The sequence below is a fragment of the Salmo salar genome, chromosome ssa15 (genome assembly GCF_905237065.1).
Source record: "Salmo salar chromosome ssa15, Ssal_v3.1, whole genome shotgun sequence".
Taxonomy (NCBI): domain Eukaryota; kingdom Metazoa; phylum Chordata; class Actinopteri; order Salmoniformes; family Salmonidae; genus Salmo; species Salmo salar.
The window spans coordinates 93,107,706-93,127,412 of record NC_059456.1 but is presented as its reverse complement, the minus strand read 5'-3'; the positions used below and the strand labels follow the sequence as shown (position 1 = coordinate 93,127,412).

General features: G+C 38.4%; 2 protein-coding genes across 12 annotated transcripts in view; both read left to right on the top strand.

Moving 5' to 3' along the window:
• hoxc4ab (homeobox protein HoxC4ab) overlaps positions 1-19,707 on the top strand; it is a 103,057-nt gene that overhangs the window by 21,466 nt on the left and 61,884 nt on the right. For 3 of the 10 annotated variants that reach the window (XR_006759072.1, XR_006759071.1, XR_006759070.1), the window contains exon 1: positions 14,231-14,735. The exons of the other annotated variants lie outside the window; for them this stretch is intronic. The gene's annotated coding sequence lies outside the window, so the exon portion shown is untranslated. Of the gene's footprint in view, positions 1-14,230; positions 14,736-19,707 lie in introns of those variants that run through there. 10 annotated transcript variants of the gene reach the window in all.
• hoxc8ab (homeobox protein HoxC8an) lies at positions 233-3,947 on the top strand. Of its 2 annotated transcripts, none has more exons than XM_014146887.2 (2): positions 233-989; positions 2,290-3,947. In XM_014146887.2, exons 1-2 carry the CDS (start codon positions 554-556, stop codon positions 2,613-2,615), a joined length of 762 nt encoding a protein of 253 aa, XP_014002362.1. In that variant the 5' UTR covers positions 233-553; the 3' UTR covers positions 2,616-3,947. The 2 variants fall into 2 exon arrangements, with proteins under 2 accessions (XP_014002362.1, NP_001133006.1); NM_001139534.1 differs by having other exon boundaries at positions 248-989; positions 2,284-2,905.

Genomic DNA, 19,707 nt, shown 5'->3' with positions numbered 1-19,707 from the left:
TCTATGTATCATGTAAGCACCGTGTAAGAGTAATATGACCACAACGATATTTTGATTTGATAATTTTCACATCTTATGCATCAATTTGAACTCCTTTATCTAATAGAATGGTTAGTGCATGTTGCCTCTTAAGGGGTATGTAGCCTACCCGCTGACAGCTTGTGGAAAAATTAAGGGGGGCTATTGGTGTTGGGAGGGGGAATTGTGGTGGGGGTGGTTGGGTGGGAAGCAAAAGAAAAGAACAAACGCTTGTGACTGTGTCGGCGGAGCAAGCCAGCGTGAACCTCAATGCATCCAAAGCACACACCATGAGCCGGATTTGAGGCTGAAAAAGAGAAGATACTGGAGATAGTGCGAGAGACTCGATGAGAAGAGTGTTGGAGCGCGAGAGAGCTGCCTGAGACTGTCCAAAGGGGCAGCGTTTCTCCATCTAGTTCCGGTTTGTCAGTCTGCGCTGTGTGCGACTGGGAACCTAAACAAAAGGCTGCCACAATCCAAAAGGGGATATTCTACAACGAAGAAACCTCGTCTGTTGTTTAATGCAAACTAAACAATGAGCTCATATTTTGTTAACCCTCTTTTCTCCAAATACAAAGGCTGTGAATCACTGGAGCCAACTTACTACGACTGCAGGTTCCCACAAAGCGTTGCCCGTAGCCACACGCTGGTCTACGGACCCGGGGCAGCTGCATCGGGCTTTCAACAGCCGTCCCATCATGTCCAGGATTTTTTCCACCATGGGACCACGGGGATCTCCAACCCTGCATACCAACAGAACCCCTGCGCACTGGCTTGCCATGGAGACGCAACGAAATTTTATGGATATGAAGCTCTTCCGAGACAACCGCTTTATGGTACCCAGCAAGAGCCAAGCCTCGCGCAATACCCAGACTGTAAATCGTCTAACGGCTCTAACCCCGGAGAAGGACAAGGCCATTTAAATCAGAACTCGTCTCCCACACTTATGTTTCCTTGGATGAGACCCCACGGTTAGAATTATTTTGTGTTCTTTTTTTATATAGCTATAAATGTGTGTATTATGTGTGTGTGTGTGTGTGTGTGTGTGTGTGTGTGTGTGTGTGTGTGTGTGTGTGTGTGTGTGTGTGTGTGTGTGTGTGTGTGTGTGTGTGTGTGTGTGTGTGTGTGTGTGTGTGTGTGTGTGTGTGTGTGTGTGTGTGTGTGTGTGTGTGTGTGTGTGTGTGTGTGTGTGTGTGTGTGTGTGTGTGTGTGTGTGTGTGTGTGTGTAACCTACGTGCGTAAAAGCAAAATATGTCATAAGGAATGGAGGCTGTATCTGTTTATTTATTACATTTTTGTGCAGCAAATATACATTTCACCCAAAGTAAATGGATTAGGCCTATCTATAGCTCTCGCAAGTATACACAACATTCGCACTGTAATATGTAAGGTATAACATAAACATATAACCTTCTTACAACCAACCAAGTTCTCATGTAATAATTCCCAAATCATTAAAAACCAATGCTGGCTAACTTGACGAAGGTTTTGGTGATAAAGATTGTGTTTTGTTGAGAAAATCTGAAATGATAAAAAAAAAATCTGAAATCCAGTTTAAACAATGGTTATTTAAAGTACCTGAAGTATAACTAAGTGCATCCTAAATAAAATAGTAACCTACTAACCAGAATGCAGTAAAAATGTTATGACCAATATGACCAAATTATTACAGTAACAATAAATAACTTTTAAAACAAATATGAGGTACTTTGTAATGCTTCTAACATTACTATTCTACGTGATATTCATTTCGTTTACATTTCCTTACCCTAAACCAAGCTAGTAGGCTAGTGGATGTTAACTAGTTAGAATGAAACCTTATGGACTAGATCGTTTAGATTGTTTTTAACGGGATACCAGATAGATGTTTTTTAGGCCTAAAGATACTTTCCTCCACAATCTGCAGAAGAACGTGTATCCGTTGTGTGTGTGAGGTGTGTGTGTTTTTGTGTGTGGTGTGCGTGCGTGCGTACACAGTTACCTGTTACATCATTGAAAAAGTAAATGTTAGCTTGTACTTTCTAGCTCATGTACCTTTCAATGGAATGTAGCTATAAGCTAAACCGACTCCAAATACAAACCATCATAGCTATTACTGTATGTCCTATTATCTTATTGCACAAAGATGATCTCATTTATTTAAGTAATCGCACTTTGGGCCTATACACTATTTGATTGAGAGTTGTTTTTTCTTTCATCCTGAAATTTTAATGCCACCATCAAATTCATTCTTATTTACTAATCTTATTTACTATTTAATTTAAGCACCAGGGAGGCGAAATGGAAGACAAACCTACAGTCGTTACCAAACTCTGGAACTGGAAAAGGAGTTTCTCTTCAATCCGTACCTGACCCGCAAGCGGCGGATCGAGGTGTCCCATGCCCTGAGTCTCACAGAGAGGCAGGTCAAGATATGGTTTCAAAATCGACGAATGAAGTGGAAAAAAGAAAACAACAAAGACACATTTCCGGGCCAGAGAGGAGAGGCCGAGCCCGAGCCCGAGCCCGAGCCCGAGGAGGGCAACGAGGACGGTGACGGGGAAGAGGGGGAAGAGAAAGAAGTGGAAGAGAAAAAGAAAGTTGATCCCAAGGAGTGATTTTATGGTCATTTATGGTTTAATGGCAGAAAACGAGAAAAAAAGAGGTCCCATATAGTAGATGGGGAGAGGAGAGAAGAAGGCAGAGAGCGTCAACTTTATGACCACGGTTTTATTAGTCAACAAGGGAAAGGGAAAAAACATCTTACAGATATTGCTGGCATAATCATTTATCTATTTCTCCCTCCTAACGATGCTTTAGGGATCCAAATGAGTTATTTTGTAGTTTTGGACGTTTCCTTCCAATATGCATTTGCCAATATTACATCTGGGAAAGGTAATGGTAGCACATAGGTGATCTTTGTATGGGTTAACTTTAAACGCATGTTTAGTTAACAGAGCAGGCTAGGCTACTTTTAGAATATGCTTTGTTTGGTTTATCTGACAACAGCATAACCAAACAAATGCATATAGGAAGACAGCGCAAGGTCCAACTAAACTTGACCAATGCCAATCTAATCTTGTAAATACACAACAAATTCACAATAGACATCATTGCGAAATATGTGATTTAAAATCGTAAGCAAAACGTAACTAAAAACAATGTTCAACGTCGTGACAGCAGTGTGACTTCTGAGGGAAATAACGTTGATTAGCAACAGGCCCATATGTAAAACACATGTTTTAATTGTTTTTATTATACTTCATTGTCATTTGTGGTGAATGGCCAAGACAAGAATATGTGGTTCTTACTTCATATATAGTTTTGTTAAAATTACCAGGGACATGCAATCGTTTAAAATCCTTAAGACGCTACCTAAAACAGGGAAAATTGCAATAGAGATTTCTAAATAGAGATTTCAAATGATATTGTTTTTATAGTGTTATATCAACGTTATATGATTCAATTATATATCATTTGCCCAATATATACCTATGCTTGTTTAAGACAATTTGTGAGTCTTAGGAAGACACAGTTAGCTCAAAGCCAAGTAAACGATTTGTCGTTCGAGATTGTACCACGGCACTACCTACTAAAACAGAGATTTGCCTTTTACTTAATTTGTATTTAATAATAATGGCACTGCTATGTTTAGATGAAAACCTATATTTTCCCCAACAACTAAAACTGCCTATAGAAAACGCACTTGACTGTGTGTGATAATAATACCTGCTACAATTGCAAGGGTTTTAAGAAGTAAGGAGTGTTCTTTTAATGTGCTGGTGATAATAGAGTAGTTTTTTTGCACTGAATATAATCTTTATGTACGTATTGTTATATTCTTGATGTTAATATGCTCGTTTGCTGGTGTTTCCCATGTGAACGACGGAATTGTGTGTCCCCGCCATTGTTGTTGACATAAAAAGATGAATAAACAAGATGGCTCACAATCGTTCCTGTTCTTGGCTGTGAGAACTTGTTGACTGAATGACTAAATGACTGAGCGTGCATGGGCTAGACTACTGCTCCTACTGTCTGTCCTCTACACAACACCGAGCAACCCCTCACTGCAACGGAAAACTCAATGACATGATACTTGTTTTAAATTATGAACAGTAAAATACTCTGAAATGTTTTACTGCTGCAAACTGTAAATTATGGTGCATTGTGGGGAAATGTTGTGTTCAGGAAATAATGGCTGTATTTTGAACTTAAAATGTATAGGGGAAAGATGGGAGCGCAGGAAGTCTTGAACCTTAACATATGCCCTGTAGTCGCTGCCGGTTTATAAGCCTTTGTTAAGGTCTATAAAAGTGCATGTGATATAAAAACCAAATATACATTTTTATAAACTGGGTGGTTCAAGCCCTGAATGCTGATTGGCTGACAGCCGTGGTATATCAGACTATCTACCATAGGCATGACAAAACATTTATTTTTACTGCTCTAAATGCACTGGTAACCAGTTTGTAATAGCAATAAGGCACCTTGGGGGTTTGTGGTATATGGCCAATATACCACAAAGCACAAATAGGGCTGTATCCAGGCACTCCGTGTTGGGTCTTGCATAAGAGCAGCCCTTGGCCGTGGTATATATGGCATATACCACACCACCTCTGGCCCTATTGCTTAAATATGCTGCGATGTTTGTAAACACTTTACTTAGCAGCCAACCTGCTTGCACCAATCCCTTGCAATTACAGTAAAATAATGTGAAATACAAACTCCTCCCCTCAATTTCATTCATTCCGATTATGGTAGGCTTTACTTTTTTACAGTATAATGCAGTCAATTGTATTGTATTGTAGTGTGTGTCGTTACACAGTACTTGCTTTGATACCATATTTATATTACAATAAGTGTAATATGAAATGCAGAATTGTTCTTGCCACCGAGGTGCCTGTAAGCTACTGTCAAAATCACAATAACCCTATTTACAGTGTAGACTACACACAAGACCAGGGCTGCCCAATCCTCTTCCTGGAGATCTACCATCCTGTGGGTTTTCAGTCCAATCCTCTTCCTGGAGATCTACCGTCCTGTATGTTTTCAGTCCAACCCTCTTCCTGGAGATCTACAGTCCTGTGGGTTTTCAGCCCAACCCTCTTCCTGGAGATCTACAGTCCTGTGGGTTTTCAGCCCAACCCTCTTCCTGGAGATCTACCGTCCTGTGGGTTTTCAGTCCAATCCTCTTCCTGGAGATCTACAGTCCTGTGTGTTTTCAGTCCAATCCTCTTCCTGGAGATCTACCGTCCTGTGGGTTTTCAGTCCAACCCTCTTCCTGGAGATCTACTGTCCTGTGGGTTTTCAGTCCAACCCTAATTTAACACACCTGATTCTACTAATTAGCTGCTCAACAAGACCTTAACTACCTGAATCGGATACGCCAAATTAGGGTTGGATTGAAAATCTATAGAACAGTAGATCTCCAGGAAGAGGATTGGACAGCCCTGGACTAGACTATAGCCTCAAAACATTTTAGAGGAAAGGCTCACTGTTTATTATTATTGTGCCAATACCCATTAGACTACACTATAAAAAGTAACTGTCTAACTCATTAAAGAAATTGAGTAGTGGCTACTCAAACATCTCCAACAGTCAGTAGAACTCAAATCATAAAAGTCGTACTAACTCAGATGTCAATAAGATTTCTTATCACTTAATGGGTTTGAGTACAGTTAACAAATATTCGGTTATTGAGTAAGTATAACTTCATTTATTTGTGTTCTGCTAATCTAAAGTGATTGAGATTTTACAAGTTATAATTATTTCATATTTTAAAGTAAATGTAATGTTTATTAAATAAGTTGTTCTTGCTTGATTCTATTATGTTTTGTGTCTTTACTTAAATGAATAAAGTACGAGTCAGACACATTGATATTTCAGTAAAAAACACTTCTGTGTTGTGCTGATATAGAATTATTACGTTTTTGCAAGTTATGAATATACTAGTGCCACGTGGGTAATATATATATATTTTTTACTTTATGATATTTTTACACAATGTTGTATGCATGTTTAAAGAATGAAATGTATATTTCCAAAATAGTATTAGCATATGGTATGCTACAAGTTGTAATTGATCATGATGAATAGATATCAAAACCGTCAGGCAAATTGATGTTGAATAATGAGACAAGTCATTCCCACCATCAACAAGGTGTGTCCCACTCTTAATGATAGAGGCTAATGCAGCTTCCTGTAATGATTACCGTCCTATCTCGTTACTGCTAGAGGAATGAGCACCGTGCTCAACAACGCCTGCTATAAAGTGGGTTAAAATGACAAGTTGTGAAATACATAAAACAATGTTAAACATTAAGACACGACCACTGAAAATTACTAATCAGAATTTAAAAAGATAACCAAAACACTTTATTACTTAAGTATTGAACACTGAAATACTTTCAGTTCAGTGGAGGCTGCTGAGGGGACGACAGCTCATAATAATGGCTGGAATGGAGTAAATGGAATGGTACCAACCACACGGAAACCATGTTTCATGCATTTAATACCTTTCCACTGATTCCGTTCCAGCCATTACTATGAGCCCGTTCTCCCCAATTAAGGTGCCACCACACTCCTGTGTTTGAGTTGGGACGGAAAATTGTTAGCAGAACAAATTACTTTTTACAGTGTAGCTCTGATGCAACTATTGCCACTTAACTTGAAGTTGTACTCGTAGCCTGCATATTTCTCCATAGTCCACTTTGACGACCAGAAGCTTCTCATTGTCACAGGACGTCTGTATTTACAGTGCATTCAGAAAGTAGTCATAGCCCCTTGACTTATTTCACATTTTGTTGTGTTAAATCCGGAATTCAAAATAGATTTTTTTTTTCTCACCCATAACCCCATAATGGAAGTGGAAACCTGTTTTGAGAAATTTTTGCAAATTTATTGAATTTACTGTACCTCCGCCCCTCAGGAACATTCACTGTCTTCTTGGTAAACAACTCCAGTGTAGATTTGGATTTGTGTTTTGGGTTATTGTCCTGCTGGTGGAAAGCAGACTGGTGGAAAGCTCCTTTCCATTTCTTTTTATCCTGAAAAACTCCCCTGTCCTTAACAATTACAAGCATACCCATAACATGTTGCAGCCACCACCATGCTTGAAAATATGGAAGTGGCACTCAGTCATTTGTTGTATTGGATTTGCACAAACATAACACTTTGTATTCAGGACGAAAAGTTAATTGCTTTGTCACATTTTTTTTTACAGTTTTACTTTAGTGGCTTGTTGCAAACCGGATGTGACAAAAAAATATATTTAATCAATTTTAAATTCAGGCTGTAACACAACAAAATGTGGAAAAAATAAATGCGTGTGAGAGAATACTTTCTGAAGGCACTGTACATAGATAGGCCTACACTTGACTTGTTCCAATCTGTAATGTATTAGTTATATCTGCACCATATTAGTTATTTATATAATGACTATGCAGTTACATCTAGTAACACTTTTATCACCATATACATTGAAATGACCAGTAAGTGTAATAAATCATTTCATACAGAGTTAGAAATCCATCCCTCATATTACCAACAGACAAACACTGTGGCTCGACATGTTTTGAGCGATAGTTTTCCAGTACCATGTACAATGACAATTGTTATATCGGTCTATTGGAGACACAGTCAACAATATACCTAGTATCTCAACATAATTGGCCCAATGTATTGATATCAGTTGAAGCTGCAGTAGTTCCTGGTTTCGGGTTTTCATCATTTGGACGAATCAGGATTGGGCGAATGCAGTGCTTAAACTGGATCAGTGATTTTCAAGCCCGTGTGAGGAGGATAAACTGTTTCCACAGCCGCAAAGTCAAAATGGGCTATATTGTAAAAATGAATGAAAACTAAAATGTCCCTTTTGGCCATGATAAACACTGGTGATATTAGGGGAAGAGAGGGGTTTTGAGTTTTTGTTTGCGAGGGAGGAGACTTCGCTTCCTCCGTTTGCACAAAGGTAATACGAATTGTTAACGGCATTACCCCAAGAAGTCAAATAGGAAATGACTAACTTTGGCAAGAGAAGTTTACTTCGGGGTAACCAAGATTACAATTTATTATATTGAGATTGTGTGTCACTGGCCTACACACAATACCCGATAATGTCTAAGTGGAATTATGTTTTAAGACATTTTTACAAATCAATTAAAAATGAAAAGCTGAAATGTCTTGAGTCAATAAGTATTCAACCCCTTTGTTATGGTAAACCTAAGTAAGTTCAGGAGTAAAACTGCTCCTTTGTTATGGTAAACCTAAGTAAGTTCAGGAGTAAAACTGCTCCTTTGTTATGGTAAACCTAAGTAAGTTCAGGAGTAAAACTGCTCCTTTGTTATGGTAAACCTAAATAAGTTCAGGAGTAAAACTGCTCCTTTGTTATGATGGTAAACCTAAATAAGTTCAGGAGTAAAACTGCTCCTTTGTTATGGTAAACCTAAATAAGTTCAGGAGTAAAACTGCTCCTTTGTTATGGTAAACCTAAGTAAGTTCAGGAGTAAAACTGCTCCTTTGTTATGGTAAACCTAAATAAGTTCAGGAGTAAAACTGCTCCTTTGTTATGGTAAACCTAAATAAGTTCAGGAGTAAAACTGCTCCTTTGTTATGGTAAACCTAAATAAGTTCAGGAGTAAAACTGCTCCTTTGTTATGGTAAACCTAAATAAGTTCAGGAGTAAAACTGCTCCTTTGTTATGGTAAACCTAAATAAGTTCAGGAGTAAAACTGCTCCTTTGTTATGGTAAACCTAAATAAGTTCAGGAGTAAAACTGCTCCTTTGTTATGGTAAACCTAAATAAGTTCAGGAGTAAAACTGCTCCTTTGTTATGGTAAACCTAAATAAGTTCAGGAGTAAAACTGTGCTTAACAAGTAACATAAGTTGGATGGGCTCACTCTGTGTGCAATAATAGTGTTTAACATGATTTAGAATGACTACCTTGTCTCTGTAACCCACACACACAATTATCTGTAAGGTCCCTCAGTCGAGCAGTGAGTTGCAAACATAGGTTCAACCACAAAAACCATGGATGTTATCCAATGCCTTGCAAAGAAGAGCACCCATTGGTAGATGGGTAAAAAAAAAAATACATACATGTATATGCCTTTGAGCATGGTGATGTTATTAAATAAATGTTGGATGGTGTATCAATACATCCAGTCACTACAAAGATACAGGCGTCCTTCCTGACTCAGTTGCTTAAGAGGAAGGAAACCTCTCAGTGATTTCACCATGAGGCCAATGGTGACTAAAACAATTACAGTTTAATGGCTGTGATAGGAGAAAACTGAGGATGGATCAACAACATTGTACTTACTCCATGATGGAGCTCCCGGGTGGCGCAGCGGTCTAAGGCACTGCATCTTAGTGCTAGAGGCGTTACACCAGACCCTGGTTCAATTCCAGGCTGTGATTGGGAGTCCCATAGGGTGGTGTGCAATTAGCCCAGCATTGTCTGGGTTAGGGTTTGGCCGGGGTAGGCTGTCATTGTAAATACGCATTTGTTCTTAACTGGCTTGCCTAGTTAAATAAAGGTTAAAACAACAAACACAAATAACAGAGTGAAAAGAAGGAAGCCTGTACAGAACAAATATATTTGAAAACATGCATCCTGTTTGCAATAAGGCACTAAAATAAAACTGCCAAAAATGTGTGAAAGAAATTAACTCTATGTCCTGAATACAAACAACACACATCACTGAGTACCACTCTTCATATTTTCAATCGTGGTGGCTGCATCATGTTATGGGTATGCTTGTCGTCAGCAAGGACTACAGAGTTTTATTTAGGATAGAAATAAATGGAATAGAGCTAAGCAGAGGAGGAAAACCTAGTTCAGTCTGGTTTCCAACAGACACTGGGAGACAAATTCACCTTTCAGCAGGACAATAACCGAAAACACAAGGTCAAATAGACACCGGAGTTGCTTACCAAAACGACATTGAATGTTCTTGAGTGGCTTACTTACAGTTTTGACTTAAATCGGTTTGAAAATCTATGGCAAGGCTTGAAAATATCTGTCTAGCAACGATCAACAAACAACTTGACAGAGGTTGAAAATCTAAAAAAAGAATGTGCTAATGTTGCACAATCCAGGTGTGCAAAGCTCTTAGAGACTTACCCAGAAAGACTCACAGCTGTAATCACTGACCAAAGCGATTTTAACATGTAGTGACTCAAGATATATTAGTGTTTATTTTTCATTATTATTATGTTTTTTTTTTTACAAATGATACAATTTTTCTTCCACTTTCAAATGATTTAGTATTCTGTGTACATCCTTGACAAAAAAAAGACAAATCAATTTAATCCCACCTTGTAACACAACAAAATATGGAAAAGTCAAGGGGTGTGAATACTTTCTGAATGCATCAAAAAAGGATTCCACTATGTTGACAACCCTTTTGTGGCTATATAGAAGCCTTTTTATTGTTCTTTATGGAACCTTTATGGATAATGCTTTGTCAATCTCAACGTTTTTTGTAGAATCATGCTGAATCTGGTTTAATAGCTATATTATATTGTTCAAATTCCATAGGTTCATTATTGTGTTGATTAACAAGTTGAATCAGGTGTGCTGGCTCTGGAACAGCTGGGGGTCCTTGAGGAGAGAGCTAGGAATTACTGACTAGTCAACAAGACCACACATTAGTCTTTCACAACACACCGTCAACAGCGCAACACAACACATTAGATTAACTGCAATGACACTCTCACTCACGGTTACACAAAAATATCTGTTAGTTAACCACGCCCCAAAATATTCGAATGAGCCATCGCCCCCACATTTTAATTATCACTTAAAGAGGAGAAAAACACTTTTTTGAAATGCAAAGAACCATTGAAGGGCTCTAAGTGTTCTTTGGGTCAGTATGGTTCCACATAGAACCATCACCCTTCCTAAAGAACCCTTGAGGAATCCTCATTTTTTTGTGTGTAAGGTAACCAATGTATTTGTATACATTCATACATAACTTAAAATAAAATAAAAACACTTAATGCACTCTGACTTGACAGTATCACTGATTTATTGAGGTTAAATATTGGCCATGCCTTATTCAGAGCAGCCATATACATAAACATTAAATACATTTATACATACATACCTCCATATACATAAACATTCATTGAAGTTGCAGGAAATGTATCACCTCTCATCACCCTCAGAAGAGGTAAGGTTTACAGACTGCTCCTCACCATACTGTTAATCATAATGATGATGGCTGCAGGCTGATTTCCCAGAGACAGCAGTGACATACTTTAGATTTATGTGTGAACACGTGTGGAACATTGGAATTTAGATGTTATCAATCATAACTTTTAAATATGGAGTTAAGCCAAACCCTAGTCTTCTGCTTTTGGACCATTGAGTTATGGTTCTATGAATACATGGACTGAAGGTCCAACAGTGGAGAAGCAATGGTTCAGCCCATAGAATCAGAGAAAATAATAGTCCTTCTATATTGCTTCATCAGAGAAAGACATTCTTATTTTTTTCTGTTCTCATCCCTCCCAAAGACAAACACACCGCAGTTTGGGAGGAGCACAGGGTCAGCTGCAGTGTAGCATTCCAGGAGTTAGCTAGGGGTTAAGTGTCTTGCTCAAGGGCACAAAGGCAGCCAATTGTAGCTTGGTTCTGAAACTGGCAGCCCTCCAGTTGAGGGTTAGTCTCTCCTATTGCCTGGCCCGGGATTCGAACCTTTGGGATAACATCATTGTTTATGCATGGGTGAATGGGTCATATAAAACTGCAGTGTTGGAGACAACATCAGAAGAAGTCTGTTTATTCTTGAGAGATTAGAGCTCCCACATCTTGAAGAGAAATGTGTTTATGAACCAATCTGGTAATGTTATATTGTTATTTAGGAAACACGTGTGTCATACCTTTGCTCTCTACTGTTCGATCAAATGTTCTCAGAGAAAGATAAAATCCCCGTAACACAAGGCCTATCCACAGGGATTAGTTTTGAGCCCGGGGTTGAGGCCCATTGCTATTCTGTACTCCTTATTGTAGGACTTTAACTGTGTGCCACTGTACAGCTTTGGTAATGTATGGAGATGTATAGGAATCACCCTCATCAGAATGTGTTTGCCGTTTTCTTTTCATAACAGGGGTCCTGCTATAAGATGTGTTTGGCGCATCTCGAGCAACCTGGCTATCTCGAACCTTTTGTTTATGTAACCTTTATTTAACTAGGCAAGTCAGTTAAGAACAAATTCTTATTTACAATGACGGCCTAAATTGTATAACCAGTTACTACATGGAAATCAACCTCAATATACTCCATCATAACTAGTCACATACTTAAAATAAATATTGTTTAACTTAATTAATTGCAGCAATATGTATCACCTCAATAAAAATTGGATGTAAACATGCAAACGGCAGGAGTCCAAAAAACACCAATTATATTCAAAAATTATCACAAAATGTCATTCAAAATGCATCTTAAACATTCAAAACTGATACGTCACGATTTATTTTCTGTGTTGATATGTTTCTGTAAATCGAAAACAAAAGAAGAATGAGGGGGATAATATTTTAAAGGCCTATAGCCTATTTTCTAAAGCCTACTACTATAGGATACCTACTTAATAAGTTATTGCACGACTTGTTTTTCTCAAATATAATAATGCTCTCGAATGAAACGGCTATTCAATAAAAAATACAATTTTCGTACAAATCTTGTCGGTTGTCCAGTCCAAAAATAGCACAAAAAATATAGGCCTATCAGTGTTTTATTTGTTTCGTATCCTACTGCTAAATGACTTGGCATTAGGTAAGGCTATTCCTTTAAAACTATTCTTGCATGCTTGTAGCCTATTGAAAATACAGGAAGCTTCCGCACAATGAACAATTATCCGTAAGAATTGTCTGACCGTCGGGCTTTTGTGTGTATACTTTTAACAGATTCCCGTTTAGGTTTAGTCTACTTGCCATAAACTTTAATGGCGCTATAAATGGGGCTAGCTATATCCGGAAACACGGTGTTTTTCTTTTTACAGTGTGCAATGTTGACTCATCCTGCGACATGGCACATGGCCTGCACAGACAAGATGCAACTTGCCTCGGTGTATGTATATAATGTATTTATATCTTAATCATAGCTGTGGAATTTACAGTATGATCTATCTTTCTTTCTTATCTCACAGAGAGACTAATGATATAGCCTTTGTCTATGTTAAGCGACAAGATTATATCTATTTGGAATGCCAAGAGGATGGAAAATATTTTAGGCCTGAAAAAATGGAATCAAATATTGTAGGCGTATAGTATACCTACTGCGAAACAAATCAAACGTGTTTCTCTCCAATATCAAGGCCTGTTCTTTTGAATTATCCGAGTGATGTACTCTTCCAAATGGAAATGCCATAAGGCCTGGGCTATATCTTCACCTTACCTCATCTTTATTCGGAACCTTTCTATTTTACAGTATCCTAAAAGAGGTCTGACTACTGGCTTGTTTTGCTCAAATATGCCTGTATCCATAGTTCCGTCTGATTTTCAGTTTTACACTACACTGTAATGTTCTGTCTAACATTTTCAGCGAATAGGCCTAAATGTTTAAACTCACATGTGAAGCTTTGCCAATCTTCTATATGTTCTTGGACGGAAAGGCTAAATCAAGCTTTTGGTGAGGGAAATATCTAACACTTACCCTATATGAAGTATTCATGAGAATATGAAAAACGAAAGGTTTTCATTTTCACACGTTATAGGTCTGTGTCGTTTCTCTAAATTAGGAGTATTGTAGGCCTGTGCATATAGTAGCATATCTTGGAATCGAATGAAGATGGATGAATCGAATTAATTGAACCTGAGCATAAACCTATATTGAAGGTGTTGATTGAGCGACAAATGGCCTCAAACTATATCTACTTACCTAATAGTCTGTGTTTGTGTTTGTGTTTGTGAAGCTTCCAATAGTTTATTCATTGCCAATGTTCACATTGGTGGATACATTGAGATATTGATATAAAGTAGAATATTGGGGATACTCTCACATTACTGAGGTGGAACAGCATTGCTTCCGTTTTGTTCTTTATTAAACCAGAAATATTAAGAAAATATTTAGGTCGAGAGAACTTTATCCTCAAGAAGGAGAGAAATACTAGGATGTGCAACACATTCCTAGTTGTTTTGGGGATACATTTACATTTGAGTAATCAACGTTTACGACTGAATCCATTCTGGGATTGGTTGCAGCGAGCCACGTGGCACACCCGCTCTGTGAACATGAACTTTATGCTGTTGTCTATTCCTCGGACCTCACGTTATATCAGCAGCTCTCTCAGCAGGGTCTTAGACATTTTATCGCCAATACATTATTTTTCCTTCAGTATAGACTAAAAAGCAGTTTAGCTTTTGGATATGGAACGCATTTGGTCTAGGCTACATTCCCTTCCCGACTTGCTCCTGCCTCGCCGTCAGAAATGGCTTCACGACAGTCACAGCCTTTATCAGCCCCTGTCTACGGTAGCCTACCCTAGAGGAAAAATAACCCAACGGTTGCACAAAGAGAGAAAGAGAAAGCAGCGGACAGTAAATTACGCTGGTTACTAAATTGTTCAATTTAGTTTTTGCTTTTCGATCCGTCGGCAGATTTAGAGACATTTGCCATGCGCGGTGTAGCGGCGTAGAGGTCCATTTGCCAGGATCACCGCCATACCCTTCCACTGGACCAGTGATCCTGCGTCACGGTCACTACAAACAACTCGGAGAACGCAGATGCGGGTAAGAAAGCGATTCCGTGATCCTTCCTCACTGGCTTGAATCTGGATATGAACCGTATCTGTTAGAAGGGGGCATTTGAGACGTTATGCAATACAGGCTATATGGTATCAGATAAGTGAGGGGAAAGACATTGGATATGAATGCTATTGATGTATATTTTGCGTATTCGTGACCTGACCTGCAGGCTACTGTAACCTCAGTTGTTTCTCTATAGTAGGCAAGGCTGCGTCTGCTTGGAAATGGATTCTTCATTAGTGCACTGTTCAGAAAATCAATGACGCACCGTCTAGATGTAATCATATGTTACGCTAGAGTGTGGTTTGTTTTGTCGAAGATAGCTTGCCTTGGGTGGGTAAATATTGCGAGAGGATCCACTGGGGGACCATGTTGTTTTGTGGTAATGTTCATTTGGGGCTTGAATCTTTCTTTGCCATTCTTCCAGATTATAGAGATGACATTGAACTGTGTTTTGGACACACACACACACACACACACACACACACACACACACACACACACACACACACACACACACACACACACACACACACACACACACACACACACACACACACACAACTGTTGTTCACTGCTCTTAACAGTGCCCGCTTGTGCCTACCGCTTCCACGGCGGGGGTGAGGGGTAGTGTAGGGGGAGTAGTGGGGTATTTGGTATTTTATTAGGATCCCCATTAGCTGTTGCGAAAGAAGCAGCTACTCTTTCTGGGGTCCACATGAAACATGAAACATGACATAATACAGAACATTAATAGACATGAACAGCTGGAGGACAGAACTACGTCTGTTAGTCAGTCTGCAGGCTGGCTGTAGTGTGGATATAATACACATATACAGAGCTGAAATATGTGCATTACAAAATGACTGAACCTGTCACCAGCATGCACGCAGCTTGGAATATCGTACGAAATATTTCAACCGTCCCCATTTTGAATTGATGTCTGTATTGGTGGGTTGTGAGACGGCCTATGAGTAGAAAATAAAGTTGTTATTTTCTGATACAATAATGAAGCTGTACACAACAACAAGGATTCAATATTTAATTATATTAATTGAATGAACACCAGCAACAGCAAACATGGTCAAAATCATAATAACAAAAATAACAATAAATCATTATCAAAATAATCGTCATGATCACATTCCCTGTCAACAATCATATGCGTACACAAAGGGCAGAATCCTTACTTAACATATCCACGCCTAACTAGCCTACAACTTGCGCGTAAATCAGATTGCTAAGGTTTACGCACGAGCTTTGTTAAACTTCCGCAGGAGATTTTACTCACGAGCGTCATCATTTTTGGATCCCCAATAGTCTATACTGAGCTCCATAGGATATAAGCCTTTCACTGTGCAAAATTGGTTAAATATGGCAAACACTTGTACATTCAGGGGGGGGGTTACATATTGTGTATTTTCTATTTATTTCTATAGCCTAAAGTAAAACCATTATTGGGCAAAGAGGAATATTTGATCCCTTCATATATTTTATTAGGCTAATTGAAACTAGAGCATGTCAATAGACATTCTCGCAGGTGTGTTTAATTCATACGGTCACCTATCAAATGTCAGGTCATTGTGCGCGAACCTTTTTTCCCCATTGTTTCCTATTGTGCTTGTCATGGGGGGTACATCTTTAGCTCTTCAGTGGATTATCCTTGAGAGAGAGAGACAGAGAGAGAGAAATATCCTTCAAATTACAAATTCATAATACAGAAGCCATATATTACTAACATGCGAACTCGCTTCCCCAATCCCTTGTAGCTAAAGTTACACTTCAAAACCTTACATCAACGATTGACCCAAATCACTTGTAAAAATGAAAGGAGTGTAGAATTTTCCAGATGTCAGTTTGCAGATATACAATGGCTTTATTAATGCAGAAAATAGTGATTTATTGTTTGTCTGCATTTGTCTGCTTTTTTTAAAGGTTTATAAAAAACAAATGGGTATCATACATTTTATATTTAGAAAATATAGCAAACGCCTATGGGTTATTTTTTATTGGGGATTTGAAACTTGTAATAGGGCCACGCGCTGTACAGTCAAACGCTTTAACGTCTATTACACATTGTTATTGAATCATCAATCAAAATAGAAGATATTTGCTAATTAACATGATTTACGATGTGTTTTAGTCACCTTAAACAGCCTCATCTCTCATTAGCCTAGTGCATAACAGGCATAAATCCTATACCCCACTGGGCAAGAACTGGTTAAATCAATGTTGTTTCCACGTCATTTCAACCCCTCAAAAATCTGTGATGACGTTGCTTCAACGTAGGAAACTAATTGGATTTGCAAAAAGTCATCAAGGTAAGGGTATTTCGTATTTTTTGTCACCCAACTTTTAACCTAAATCCAATGAAATGGTGATTTCTTGTTGTTGTTGAATTCACGTTAGTTGACAACTCAACCAAATGTAAATCAAAACTAGACGTTGAACTGACGTTAGTGCCCAGTGGGAAGCGAGTAGACATACTCTTCATACCCAATCCCCGCAATATGTTAACATTATCTCATTAAAGCTTGTTCAGAGCTAGCGCTGAGTATTAACTCCTCGTGTTACAGTAAGAGAAAGCGGATACTAAAGCAGTTCTTCAGGCCCACATGATCAACACATATGTTCCTTTGTGCTTCAAATTGTTGACCATGGAAAAGTGAACACTGTACTTGCCTTGTCTATAACTCAACATCATTTTGATATTTTCTATTTCATTATGTTAGCCTATTTTGTTACAGCTTAAGATCAAATGTTGCCACAGTAGGCTGTTACAACCAACAAGCTCTCACAGTCTCACTGCAGAAATATACGTTATTGCACTTATCTCCACATGTCAAATTCCGAAGTTACTCCAAAGTCACATTTGTAATTGTTTTTGACACCCTGGGTTGCTCCTCCTGATTACAACTACAAGTGTGTTAGACCATTATTAGGCCTAATTGGACTTTTCTGGCTTGTTTCCTCATTTACTACTAATAATAATAATGATCATTAAAATAATCCTATCGTTTTGAGTAAATGATTAGTATTATTATCGGCAGCAGTAGTAGGCCTAGTAGATAATAGGCTAGTAAGCTACACGCATATAGCCTATAAAGTGCAACAGTGCAGATGTTCGTCTTCAAAGAAATACGGGCCAAACGGGCTCTTTCCTCTCTGCTTCAAAAGCACGTAATTTGTGAGCTGCCATAAACCACTTAGACATAGGCATACAGCTCATTCTCCCAGCTCACATCACTATACTGCATACTAACAGCTGTTGTGAATTATGCAATGGAACTACCACAAACTCCAGGGTATGAAAACAAAAATCATCATACTGGTTTTATAAACAATTATGTCAAATACTTCGGTCATATTGGGGTAAAACGTATAGAGCCTATAAAGGGTATAAAAACTGAAATACCGAAGCAGTGAGTGCAGTCATATCATTGAGGTTCACACTCAGTCATCTCATCAATCACAGTTGACGTTGAAGTACGTGATGTTGATACATTGTGAGTATTGCTGATTTCGGTAGCGCGCTCGGCTGTATGGCTCTCATCAATTGCTAGACACCCAGACTTATGTAGCCCAAGCAGTAGGCCTATACAGTCTGCGACCATTTTGGCTTAGTTGAGTGTAGGAGGAGAATCGTAATTCTATTCGCAGAATGGGGACACTATTTATGTAGGCTAGTGAAATGCAAAATTGTGAGTATAATGAAAGCAACTTTAATAGAACATTTAATGGGAAGGATAGAGGCATATAGACCAAATTTCGGAGTTATGACGCACTTTCAACTGCCTTTCATTTCCTCAAGTAGTTAACACAACACACGTGTAATACTGTTTACAATTAGAGGTTTTTAAGATGAAATATTCCTTCTTGGTGTCCTATTTTTCTCCCTGTTTGTCAGTCTGCGGATGTCACATATGGCCACTAATCCAGTGGCAAACATTTATTGCACCACAGACTTCCTCGTCTTTGTTCTGTCCTCGCTTTTATGGCCTGTTTAGGACCCAGACCAGGAGCATAGACCTACATCTGCAAGTTAAAGATTCGTTTTGTTGTAGTCTGTATAGATATCCCCTTGTCAAATACATTTGTATACATTTGTAGTTTCAATACTGTGAATTTTCTATGTATTGATTATTGAGAACAATTTGGAGATATCAGCAATGTTTAGCTAATATCGTTCTCTAATCAACGTTGTTATCGAATAGCTTGAAAGTTGTTTGAACAGTCAAATTAATCAATCTGAATTGATTAGGTGCAGGTGTGTGTTGGAGCTGAAGATGGAAAAGGCTTTGCAGTAGTCGATTGTTGAATGAACTTTGCCACACACTGAGAACAAAAGGGTTCAGTGTGGAATATTGGTATCCTATCTGCAAGATCATAACAGTGGTGTCGAGTTTGTACCTCATTTTATCCGGGTATTCATTCAATGATTAATGACTCTTGTTAATGATAAATGACTCAATTTCCTCAGTTACGAACGAGCTCATGTCATAGGGCTACATAAAACACAATTACAAGTCTATTTTTTATTTGATTTGATTTATTAGGACCCCCATTAGCCGACGCCAATGGCAACATCTAGTAGTGCTGAGGTCCGACACATAACGAAAAAAACATTACAAACCTAATACTTTACAATTTACATACATATGGTCTAGAGCTAAAGTACTGGGCTATTTCAAAATATCCATCCTTGTTTAAGATATACCCTACATCATGTCACCGATACTAAAATCATATAAATGTAATATTTGTGTGAAGGCAACACACATAACATATATTTAAGCAATAACGCATGAGGGGTGTGGTATATGGACAATATACCACGGCCAAGGGCTATACTTAATCACGACGCAACGCAGCCCTTAGCTATGGTATATTGGCCATATACTACAAACTCCCCAGGTGCCTTATTGTTATTATAAACTGGTTACCAACATAATTAGAA

Coding starts and splice junctions, on each gene's coding strand:
- hoxc8ab (NM_001139534.1), top strand. CDS start 554: ATGAGCTCATATTTTGTTAACCCTCTTTTCTCCAAATACAAAGGCTGT. Junction 990..2,283: donor TCCTTGGATGAGACCCCACG/GTTAGAATTATT, acceptor ATTTAATTTAAG/CACCAGGGAGGCGAAATGGA.